This window comes from Schistocerca americana, chromosome 4 (assembly GCF_021461395.2).
Source record: "Schistocerca americana isolate TAMUIC-IGC-003095 chromosome 4, iqSchAmer2.1, whole genome shotgun sequence".
Taxonomy (NCBI): domain Eukaryota; kingdom Metazoa; phylum Arthropoda; class Insecta; order Orthoptera; family Acrididae; genus Schistocerca; species Schistocerca americana.
Window position 1 is genome coordinate 613,418,956 of NC_060122.1, and position 13,433 is coordinate 613,432,388.

Here is a 13,433-nt window from a genome sequence, read left to right on the forward strand (position 1 = left end):
TCTAATTTCGTTTTTGTGCGTGACGATGTGCTAGGGCAAATGAACTGGCCTGTCCGTTCCCCCGGCTTAAATAGCATAGAACACGTGTGAAAGGCATTGGAGAGACGTGGTTGCAGCGCGTCCATATGCACCAACGATCATCCAGCAATTGCCAACCTCGCTGGTGGACGAATAGAACGCTCTACCACAAGAACTCCTTACCAACCTTGTCGCCACCATGGGAGCACCTTGCAGATCACGCGTTGCCATTTATGGTGATCGCACACTTTATTACGAACCATGCCCTGTCCATTCTTATTTACAGAAGACAGGGTGAATTGCATTGAGTTCAGTGTATATAGCGTCTTTGAATAAAATCTTCATTTCCATTCCTCTCACTACGCGTTTCTTTCCGCTACCTTAAGTACCATATTGCAGCAATTGTTTCTATGTATGGCCCAAGTGCCATCAAATTATGTTACTTGAAAGTGAGCAAACTACGTTGGTCTTTAAAGTTTGCACAACCAGTCTAGTTGCTACACTTTGAAACGTAAACTTGTTTATTCACTGAGGATTGAAATACCGTGCGATTAAAAGGCTTTATGAGGGGAAGATGCCCAAAAACAAACTTTTACAAGGAACTCAAAAGAGAAGCTCTTACCTACCACAAAACAGTTTGTCAGTTTCGTCTGAAAATTAACTTGCTACGTCATTATAGCCTCTGATAAAAGGACATAACAGAAAGAATAAAGCAAATAATCGACGAACACCTCCCCGGAAGCCAAATAGGATTCAGAACGGGAAGATAAACTCTGACAGAAATAGAACTCCTGCTAAAGAGCGTATGGGAAGCCCTTGAAGACAAAGAAAAGTTCTATGTAGTATTTATAGATTCTACAAAAGCCATTGACTTTATAAACAGAAAATTAATGCCAAAAAACTAAAGGAAACCCTGGCAAAAAACAACATCTCGACACGAATTATAAGCGCAATACTGCAATGGAACGAAGTAAGAATATCAGACAATCTCTCCCTATCGGAGCCGATACTCCAATCAAACGGAGTACTACAGGGAGACCCACTGAGTCCTCTGTTATTTATCCTTGCAGCGGAAGAAATTGTCAGAATACCCCAAAGGGAGGGTGTAGTCTCATATGCATATGCAGACGATATTGTAATAGGTGCAAAAATATTGCAAAGTTACAAGAAGCGATAAACGATATGGAAGATTGGTGTGTCGAACACGGCTTCGAAATAAATGTGGCGAAAACAGAAATGATGGTACTCAGAAATGGAAGTAGAATACCTGCATCAGCTGACATCTTTATACGAGAGAGAAAACTGAAGATTGTACCGTACTACAAGTACCTAGGGGTCCCAATACAAACAACTGCAAAATGTTTCACAAAACATGTAACAGAGAAAGCAATGCAAGCAATAATGGCAATACATGAAATACAATACATCAGATCCCTTAGCCTAAAGACTGCAATGGCACTATTCAGAGCCAAAATCTTCCCAGTACTGACGTACGGCATAGAAATTATTGGACCACACCTTACAGTGAACAACCTAACAACACTAGAAAGAGTGAAGGGGACCTATATAAAGAAAGCAATAGGAGTGTCGAAAACAACACGTTCGAGACTTGTATACCTGCTGGCGAGGGAACCCTTCCTCATTGAAGACCTTCGGACAATTCTGATGCTACCCAATAGCAGCGCCTTGGAAAGTCTACTTAAAACATTGAAGAAAATAAGGGAAGACATACCTCCAGAATTTTATAGCACAGGTGCCATGATTGACCGAACATGGACAAAGGGAAACTTCGAAACGAGACACGTGATCACCAGATTGGCAGTCCATGTTTTCCACCACCTTATTTGCAACAACACGTCATATCTTGAACCAAACGAAATGTGTGAGTGTAAACTGTGTCACCAAATTTGCAAACGTTACCATATAGAGCTCTGTACCAAAAGGATACGAACAATAAGTGACTATGCAAATCACAATATGTGAAGTTTCTAATTTATCTTATTGATCACTGTACATTGAATTTGTATGGCTATTTGGCTGCAATAAACTTATTATTATTATAAAAGGACATAGGAAATGTACTGTTACGTTTTCATTGTGCTGTTATCATAATTTAGGGAAGAAGATAGCTGAGAGTCATCTTCCATGAGCCAGAAAGGAAACTCCAGAATTCTTTCCCACCTAATAATAATTAACTCAGTCTAAAATGTCAGCTCTAATTGTTTCATCACGATATTCAAAGACTAATAAGTAAAGTTAGTGAATTACTCGTTTACACTGATGAATTAGGCATTCAACCCAGTTGGCATAGTCTCATCACTGGGAGCGCTGGTGTGACAGAGAGTGTGAGGAGAGAGCTGGAGGGTGAAGTCACCAGCTTGTGCATGTGAGCACTAGCGTCAGAGAGAGTGACAAAAGAGAGGTGTGGGGTGACGTCAACATGCATGTGAGCACTAGTGAGAGACAGAGTGAGAGGAGAGAGGTGGGAGTGACGTCACCAGCTTGTTCATGTGAGCACTAGTGTCAGAGAGAGCGGCAAGAGAGAGGTGCGGGGTGGAGTCACCAACTTGTTCATGTGAGCACTAGCGTCAGAGAGAGTGGCAAGAGAGAGGTGTGGGGTGACGTCACCAGCTTGCGCATGTCGGCGGCGGGCGGCTGGTTGCCGCGGAACTCACGGCCGAGCGCGACCCTGGAGCGCAGCTGGTTGTGCAGGTACAGGATCAGCTGGATGTCGCCCTTCCGCAGGCCGCGGCTCAGCATGCGGGACTTGCACGACTGGCTCATGCCCTGCAACAGCGCACAGCCTGCTCAGCTGGAGCGGTCTCTGGGGCCAAGGCAAGAGGGGCAGCCGAGAAATCTCTGAGGAAGCGCTATGTGAGTGTCTAGTAACAGAGCTCTCTTTCTCTCCGAACGTTTATCAACCTTAATGCAGACTACCCACTTCCCTGTCCTACTTTACCAACTGTAGATGGCGCAACCTGTACCACCCATTCCTCTCGATTCCAAATGAAAGTCCCGGCACGCTGTTGCCTTGCCCAGATGAAATACCGATCATCTCATCTAACACTTCTGGTAAGTTCCCTCCCAGGTAGACATTCCATATCATTTTCCGCCTGACATCCCCTCCAACACTCTCCACAGACCAGCCCCTACCATATGCACCATATTCCTCTCGATTCCAAATGAAGGTCCCAGCACTCTCTTACCTTGCCCAGATGAAATACCGATCGTCTCATCTCCTAACACTTCCGATAAGTTCCCTCCCAGGTAGACATTCCATATCATTTTCTGCCTGTCGTCCCCTCCAACACTCTCCACAGACCAGTCCCTTCCAACAATTACCAGGAGGTTCCATAACATCATCCTTATAATAAAGACCATGTACTCGTATATCCACATCAGCAACTTCTTGTAGTAAACATTGTCAACTATTTTCAAGTTAGGAAGGTTTCATACAGAGTACATCATGGTAAAACAGAGATTTAGAAACTAGATTTTAAACTGCAAAACATTTGCACGGGCAGACTTCCATCACAATTTACTGGTTAGAACTGCTGATTAAAATTGAAGAAACTAAGCAGATGGTACCTGGATAAATTGAAAGAACCAGAGGTTCTTGCGCGTTTTAAAACCAGCGTTCAGCAACGATTCTCTGACACAGGGAAAAGGGGTACAACAGAAGATGAATGATTAGTTTCGACAGATGAAATAGTGGAGGTAGCAGAGGATCAAATGGGCAAAAGGACAAGGCCTAGTAGTTACCCGGGTATAACGTGAGAGAGACTGAATTTAACTAATGAAAGTAGAAAATGTAAAATGTAGCAAATAAAGCAAACAAAAGGAAATGCAGACAAATCAAATATTAACATGACAGGAGGTGTAAAACGGCAAAGCAAAAATAGCTAGAGGAGAAATGGAAGGCTTTACAAGCATATATGACTATGGGGAAAATTTATGCTTACTGTAGGAAAATTAAAGAAAACTTTGGAGAAAGGAGAAGCACCTTTATGACTATTATTATCATTTCAAATGGCAAGTCTCTTCCAAGCAATACAGAGAAGGAATACATAGAGCGTCTGTACAAGTAAAACAATCTTGAAGACAATAGTACAGAATTTTAACACGACTTTCACGAAGATAAGGTGGGATATATGATACTGTGAGAAGAATTTGACAGAGCACTGTAAGACCTAAGTCGAAACAAGGCTCCAGGAGTACGCCACATTCTCTCAGAATTATTCAGACCCCCTGCGAAAGCTAGCCATTATAAAACTATTCCACGAAGTATAAGGTATATTAAACAGGCAAAATACTGTCATACTTCAAAAAGACTGTAATAACTGCAATTCCAAATATGTAAATTGTTGACAGGTGTGAATATTGTCGAACCATCAATGTAATAAATCATGGTAAAATTCTGAGTCGTATGAAGAGTGGCCTTCAAAAAGTATGCCACATACTATCATGGAAGGCCAAGTAACGGTTCATGAATGCTACACTACACTTAAAAAGTGACACAGCTGCATACATTATTTTTCAGCAATATCACTAAGTCTTTGTATGCCGCTATCGGAGCGTGCTACCAGTCGCTCGTTTCTTTCACGAAAGCAATACGTTCTTTGGCCATGGAGTCATTCGAGTACCATAGTGTGAACGTCTTCTTTGTGGGCAAATCGGCTTCCAAGGCCGTCTGTGGTCGATGTCGATGGCCTTCCTTCCTGATCAGCATCATCCAAGTCAGTGTGGTCTTGGTCAAATTGGTACCATTATCCTACGGCTGGACACGACATTTCATTTGGTCAACGGTCAGAATTTCACAGTGAATCTGTATGCAGCTTAAACGTTTTACCCACATACGTCTGCACTATCCCGAGCACTTCAACTCTGGAGTACATTTCCAACTGTCACGCTATTTCACTCCCTATCCGTACCACAGCAGCACTGTGTCCACAGAATATCCAGAACATGTGTTTTTTATGACAATGAGCCACTTTTGTCGCACAATGGTCTTAGGGTGCGACGCCTTGTATAACTCACTTTTTCAAGCTACGTTGTATTGAGAGAAGAATGGGAAAAGTGGTAGAATTCGGTCACTGTGAAGATCAGTTTGAGAACCACAGAAACGTAGGGACATGTGGGGCGATATTGACCAAACGACTTATCTTAGGAGACAGACTGAAGAAAGTTAAAGATACATTTATAATACTGGTAGATTTACTGATGATTTTGACAACTTGGACTGTTGATAGGAATTACTCTTTGAAATACTGAAAGTGGCAAAGATAAAATCAAGAAATTAAACAGTTATTTACAACTTATACGGAAACCAGACTACTGTTATAAGAATCGAACGATATGGAAGGGAAATAGTGGTTGAGAAGGGAGTAAGAGAGGACTGTAGCCTCTTCCCAACTTTACCCAACCTGTACATTGAGCAGGCAGTAAAAGAAACAAAGGAGAAATTTGTAAAAACGAAAGCTGAGAGGTTTGCTGATAACACTGTAGTTGTGTCAGAGGTGTCTAAGGCCTTAGAAGATCAATTGAGTGGAATGGACTTGTCTCGAAAAGCGCTATAAGATGAACGTTACCAAAAGTAAAACAAGGATAATAGCACGTGGCCAAATTACTATTTTAGCTATAAAATAACTAACAACGGTCAAGACAGAGAGCAAGAAAAGCATTTCTTAAAATGAGAAGTCAGTTAACATTTGACATAAATTTAGGTGTTATGGAGTCTATTTGGAAGCATTTCTCCGAAATGTAGCTTCAGACGGAAGTGAAACCTGGACAAATTAAGTACCGAATCGAATTGGGGAAAAAGAAATCTGGGCCATAACATGACGGTTGATAGGACACATCCTGAACGATCAAGGAATCGTTGGTTTAGTAATGGTAGAGTGAGTGGCGAAAATGGATTCGGAATAACAGGCCGGTTAAAATGGATGTTTTGTGCAGTAGTTTTACAGAGATGAAGAGGCTTGCGCAGGACGGAGAAGCGTTGATAGCTGCATCAAACAGAGTTTAGGGCTGGAGACCAAAACCACAATGTATGAACCTAGAATGTTTATATAATCCAAAGGCTGTAGACTGCCACCTAGGCTGATGCCAACCTGTTGGCAGTAGGGGGAGTGTATTATCATTTATTATTTAGCACATGACTGATACACAAAATTGCCAACATACAAATGAGAAATGATGAGCTTGACATGTTTACATATGTATCATAACAGAAAGTCCAGTTCTTTGATCCAGAGCACAGTCTCTGGTGTTGCTAGCAGGAAATCTTCGTCACTATTGTGATTTGTTCGAATCCGACAATCGTTGGCAACGTGATGTACAATGAGATGTCGAAACTCATGAGATACCTCCTAATTGCGAAATTGTTGCCAGTGCAGGATTTTGTGCACGCACTGATCTGTCGATTATGTCCCATATATGTTCTATGGGATTCATGTCAGGTGGTCTGGGAGGCCAAATCATTCGCTTTAATTATCTAGAATGTTCTTCGATAACTGTGGCTTGGTGACAAGGCGCATTGTCATCCATAAAAATGCTATCGCTGTTTGGGAACATGAAGTTCATGAATGGCTGCAAACGGTCTAGCGTAACAGTCAATACGAAGATTCATACCCTCTACGAATCTAAATAATCCATGTTAGTTATTATCCGATTTTGTTCAAATTTGCTACACAGCCTCTTATTATTAATGGAATGACGCTGTTAAAATTTAAAATTTTTGTTTATTATAGTGCCCGAGCTAAAGAAAATTACCTAAAAGTCCTAAAAACAACGCTTGTTTTTTTTTTTTTTTTTTAAACCAAGTTAGGAATAAATACAGATTGACTTTCATCATCATTAGAAGCCACTACAAATTTATCAGTGCATAAAATCAATCAGTCAGAATTTTCTTTTCAAAACTATAGTCACTGAGCGTTACGTAATACAAAAATCAGTCAAAATTATTATTTGATTATATTTTGTTATGAGTGCATGAGAATGATTGAGAGAGTGTATGTGGGACATATGTTAAAACTTAATACGTCATTTTTATAAAACTTTGTACAAATAGACCGTTGGAAAGTTATGGTGCAACCATGATTCAGATGACGTATGTCGGTGTGAGCTTGCTTTTGTATAAAAGCAGCCAGAATGAAAGTTAGAGACGGAATAAGTTTATTTATCGATTTGGAGAACATATTAGAAATTGAAGTTTTAATGATGTTAATTACTATCAGACTATTGATTGGATAAGCAAGCTCTGCCGCGAGAATGATCTGTAAGGAACATTCTGATTGGTCGTTTAGATCAACAGCCAATCAGAATTAAGCTGTTCCCTCGGGAATATAGTGGAGTGGGCAGTCAGTAAATACAGTTCGAGGTAGTCGCTTGCTAACCAGCCTACCATGTTAGATAGCTCCGTAAAAATACTCTGAAAAATGAAGAAATAGTGAGTTAATTGCGGTTCGAATACCCCGTGACTTAAGCGACTAGAGCTACGAACATTTTAATGAAAGTTTGGTGTTCCTAAATTATATAGTTCGAGAGTTATGAGCGTGTGAACTTCCTGGTCGTAGTAACAATACCGCGTGGCATGTTTCGTGCTCTGTACGGAATACTTTGGCGAGCAGTTCTTTCGAAGAAGAACACTGAAACGACCGAATGTTTAACTCGCGAATAGTTGTGGGTCGGTACCTGGTAGAAAGTGAAAATTAGTCGGATCGGACTTGCAAAAATTCTGACTGCTTTTCGAGTGAAACTATGTTGTACAGACAGTGAAGTTTGGATGATAGAGTATTACCATAGTGAATACGAACTTGATAGCCATTTCATGTGTTTCCATATGAATAAAAAGCAGATTCAGTCTAATTTTAAATTCTTTCTGCAAGTAGAATGCATCCTCCGAATGCCCGATTTTTTAATTATGAACATTTAGGAACTGACTTTCAACTTGAGTTACTCGGCCTCTGTGTGGTAGGTATTAGGTATTGGTTTCACCAACGGTGCTTTACACTGCCTAGCACGTATCTGTTACTACAGAGTGAAGGGGCGTCGGAAAGAATCACATCGAGGTGGGTGGACTTTCGGTAAGTGAAAGAGAGAATGCGGACTGCCGACCCCGCTCCGCCGAACACGGTTTCTCAGCCGTCTAGGGTCCAACCGGTATGGTCACTGGCCCAGGAGAGGCGCTGCAGGCGGTGTAATGCTGTTAGGAAAGGCACTCGCGTCAGTCTTCTGTTGGCAGAGCCCCTTAACGCCAAATTTCTCCGTACTGTTCTAATGGATACGTTCGTCGTATGTTCCACATTGATTTCTGCGATTATTTCACGAACTGTTGCTTGTCTGTTAGCACTGACACACTATACAAGCACTGCTGCTCTCATTCGTCAAGTGAACGCAGCCAGCCACTGCGTTGTGTGTGGATCTCGGCGCACTGAATTCTCTGACGATTTCCGAAACAGATTACCCCATGGGTCTAGCTACAAGTACCATTCCGCGTTCAGAGTCTGTTAATTCTCCGCCATGCGGCCACTATCCCGTCGGAAACCTTTTCACATTGATCACCTGATCTCAAATGACAGCTCCGCCAATGTAGTGTCTGATATTAAACCTTATGGACGGGATACGGCCGCCATTTTCATATGTGCATATCGCTATCCCCTTGTTCCATTTGTAAAGTGCATAATTGCGCCAGGCATTGCCCATACGGATTCGATTAAAAGCAGTCCAGGTCGTTTGTGGTAGATGATAACCAATTGGAAGCTTAGCATCTCAGTAGACATTACGCAGCCTCACATCTGTTACCTCTTCCCTCCAATCTTTCCATTCTTCAAGAGACTTAAAGTCTCTGGCAGTGTTGTGAGAAGCATCACTTAGAGTTGGACGTCGCAATTGTAGCCTTTTAAGATTTAAAGGTGGCAGACCGCTATGCATTAGTAGATCCGGATTTCTGAAGACCTCGTGGAATTCTCTCTTAAGAGCAGTAGATCTGCGAAAGTCGGGTGGCATAATACAACGGAAGCCGATGAACTGAGGTAGATCTATATATGACGGTAGTATCTGTTCCCGAAAGAACAGTTACCGTAGATGACCATGCAGCTTTGCTAGAAATGAAATGATAATTAAATGGACACCCTAGCTGCAAACAGGCATTGATGTACTTCGTTGGGGACATGTTGAAAATGTGTACCCCGAATGGGACTCGAACCCGGGATCTCCTGCTTACATGGCAGACGCTCTATCCATCTGAGCCACCGATGGCACAGAGGATAGTGCGCCTTCAGTGTGCCCTTGCACACTCCCCGTGAGACATGTTGGGAATGTGGGTTCACAAAATTCAGCGCTTGAGTATTGTTTTCGTGAATCCTCTGGTAGTTTCACATAATGTATGGAGGTTATTATTTTAGTGTTATTATTATTTTTCTAGGTGTCTGTGGGACATATAAAGTTGGAATGGTAACAAGTTTTCCGGGGGGGCGGGGGGGGGGGGGGGCGCGAGACAGAAACTGCGATCCCTGCGAACCCTGGTTCCGTACCTGTGTTGAAAGTGGAATACTGCTCGGGCAGCATCACACTGCGTCCACACTTTCATTAAGTTCTAATTGAGGCGTGACGATTCTACCAACTTTAAGCTTTTGATCGTTCGTTGGTTTATTTAGTAGCCACTGGTACTTAAAATCTGCTACCAACATGTCTTGCCTCCCAATCACTCTTTTTGTACATATTCTGTAGAAGCCTATTAACAACATCGATTATATTTTTCTAGTGTACAACATGATGAATTATCTTCGTCCCTCATAAAATAGTTCTTGCTAAGTTGAAGCATTACTGAAAAACTTGTAAAACCGCTAGGTGACGTCAGTACATTCTACTGACCACCAGTAACGTATCCTCAGGGTAAAATGTCAACACCCTTTACATATTTCAGACGTGGAGGTAATATTGTAACACTGGAAAAGCATTAAAGATCTAAATTCAGATGTGGAAATATTTAATTTGAGTATACATCATGTGCAGGCCGAGAAAGTACTTGTTTATTATTTTATAGTTTTACAACTATTTTGGCGTGAAATCCGCATAATGGCACTTAATTTGAGACTTTATAATCATGTTTTGGGTAGCAATTTAAAGGATGTGTGTGTGTGTGTGTGTGTGTGTGTGTGTGTGTGTGTGTGAAGGATAGAAGGGCAGCGTGTAGGGGTATAAAATAACGCAACATTGTAAGATTGAAGAAATTATGGCATATTCTTTCACTGGCTTATTTTTACAGACATTTTACATATGAAATTAACACTGATTCTTGACAATCATAAAACATCAATTATATGCGAGGGTTTATTGTGTCTTACACCACCTGCAGGTCGAAAAATTACCTGCATAGGATGTTATTTTTCAGTCATATGTGTTTTATAACTATTTAGATATGGAAACAACGTTGGGCCATTTAATTTGAGAGTTCATAATCATTTTTAAGCAGCAATTTTGATGAATATTTGTATGTGTGTGTGTGTGTGTGTGTGTGTGTGTGTGTGTGTGTTATGCTGAAGTATTTTAGATGTGGAAATATTGCTAGATACATCCTATATGTATTTTTTATAACTACTTTTGAACATGGTGCAAAACAATTCATCTCGTTTAGAAACCCCCGAGCATAGCCAAGATGGTGACTGTAAGCCTACATTGTGATTAGATGCTTCGTTTTAACAGACTGTACCGTACTGAGTGTGACTGGAGGAGTGGGAACAGGAGATGGTGAGTGGGAGGCGTAGCAAATCACCAACAACACTGGCTCAGACAGTTTGGATTTTTTGCTTTTCACCTGAATTCTTTTACGTGTCTATTTTCTTACGTTTCCCAGAACTCTAAAATTTTGAGTCCCCCCCCCCAGTTCCATTTTATATTTTTAAATTTATCACTAGCACCATCTAGGATGTTTTAATTTCCTGCCATCTGCCATCTTGTATTTTAGCATTTTGGTAACGCAGCTAGTGACTGATGTGTCGCAACAGCAGTGCCGACCAGCGGCATAAACTTGAACTATTTGCCAAGTTCTCCAGATATATACTGCCATGGATTAATACGTATATTGCTCCAAGACATTCCACTTACAAACAAGCCCTTTACAAAGTTTAACTAGCAGCACATTGCACCTATCGAAATTGAAATGATATGAAAGTTGCTTAGTGGAGCACAAAGAATCGAAAGCTATTAGCAGGTATATTCAGTGTTTACTTGCCTACTGTAAAGTTGATATTTTGTTCTAAGAAATGTCCACTTGACAGGCGGTATACTATAAAACACACAAAGTTCCTCTAATTTGATGGACAGTTAACTGAAATCACTCCACACTTCCATAACATTGTTAAACAAAAATAGTCAGTTAATATGTTCCTTGGTATGTGACAGAATACTTTTTTTTGCGATACTACTCTGTTCTACTCCTTTACTTTTCAAAAAGTTCATACGAAATACATCATACCAGTCCGAAATGCACAGGCACCTCCAAGAGCCTGGTTATGTAAAAGAGATTGCAACGGCTGACAGGTATATGTGGGAGTAGACAGCATGTGGGTACCTCTCTAACCTGAGTAAAACCTTGAATGAAGTTTTCACTTTGCAACGGAGTGCGCTGATATGAAACTTCCTGGCAGATTAACACCGTGTGCAAGACCGAGACTCGAACTAGAGACTTTTGCCTTTCGTGGGCAAGTGCTCTACCGTCTGAGCTACCCAAGCACGACTCACGACCCGGCCTCACAGCTTTACTTCCGCCAGTAAAACCTTGACCATGGTGCATGAGCCCTCTAGTTCTGTAGTTAATCACTTATAACTTTCTCAGTTTGGATTTTGTTAAAGGAAATATTCTATTTATGATGCAGGGACATTTCAGAATGAATCTGGAAAAGTACAATCCCTCTGCTTCAGTAACATTGCTAATATGAAATAAAGACGGTGCTGGTTCATACAAATTGTTTAAAATTCATTATCCTCAAAAATATTATAACTACAATTATGAAATTTGATACAGCTCTGATAATTCTTTAACAAAAAATGATTGTGAAATTTCTAAATTGTATACTAGTTTCACTGGCTGGATAATGTACCGTACTTTATACCATACTATCACATTTTCAACAACAACTTACAAAGTAATGAAAGTTTCTTAAATTGTTTGTGAGATGATTTACTTTGAAACACACATCTATAAATAACAAGTTTGCTACTTTTGTTTAAAGTCGACTAAAATTCATGAAAGTAAGTGAAATTCCTCGAAAAATTAGATAATGAGTTTCTAAAAGCAGCACAATCGCCAACAGAAAAGTTCAACAAAGTTTTTTTCGACTTCACCTCCTCTAACAGTGCGAAAATACCAAACACCTACACAACATGTAAAAAAGTCTGTAAATCGGACGACAAATTTAAAAAGAATACCTGTTTTCAACCAATGATAGCAAAATGTAGAAAAGTCTTGTGTATACCATATTTACTGAATGAACCCCTAATGATGGTCCATAAATAGAAGTGCAACACATTTGGTATAAAACACGCTTAAACTGCAGTACACCTAGAACGGAAAAACAAATAATATACTCTGTTTCAGATGAAACCTTAAGTTCCCAGAAACTGAGGAGGGAAAGAAATGTGATTAAAAAGTTGAGTCAAATTTATACAGAACTTGGCCGTATGAACCCATTTATCAGTACAATGTTGCACCCCGTCTGACGTGGATGTATGCACTGATGTGGATGGGAAGGGCGTCATAAACCTGTTGCGCCCTTTCCTCAGGAAAGCTGGTCCGCAACTGTTTTAATTGGGGCTTGATATCCTGGAGACTGGGACTGAGTATGTCTGAGCTGGTCACACCCATGTCCTGTTGGAGACAGATCTGGGGACTTTTCTGGCCACAGGAGGACCGCAGCATCACACAGTTAGTTCCTAAAGACATGTGCTGTTTGTAGACAAGGACTGTCCGGTTAAAGAATGGTATCACAATACTGTCACATGAGAGGTAACACACACAACACAGGATGTCCATCATGTAGTATTGTGCTGTACAAGTTCCCTCAATCACTACCAACTTTAACCTGAAGTTATAAGGTGGTCGGTTTGCATTGACCAATTTTAGTCCAAAACGCTGGGCAAGTTTATACGTTTGTTGGGAGGGGAAGCTGACATTGGCTGCTTTCAACTGGCTGCGATGACAGAATCGAGGTGCACACCCTGCAATCTTTCTCAAACGATTTCACAGAAACAAATCAGTAAAAGAATTTAATTTTTGTGTTTCTTATAGCCTTGTACGTCAGTTTCATGATGGAGTGCCCGTCATTTCGTTAATGGTTGTAGTTATTGTGATATTTGCATCTGTGTAAAACACTGCGCGAAACTCGAAAAAGTTTGTAGTGAAAAATAGGGCTCGC

General features: G+C 40.8%; 1 protein-coding gene across 1 annotated transcript in view; it reads right to left on the minus strand.

Annotated features, from left to right (window-relative positions):
- LOC124613656 (venom allergen 5-like) overlaps positions 1 to 13,433 on the minus strand; it is a 96,061-nt gene that overhangs the window by 38,897 nt on the left and 43,731 nt on the right. The window contains exon 3 of the mRNA XM_047142372.1: positions 2,647 to 2,805. Coding sequence (XP_046998328.1) covers positions 2,647 to 2,805 — 159 coding nt within the window. The remainder of the gene's footprint in view (positions 1 to 2,646; positions 2,806 to 13,433) is intronic.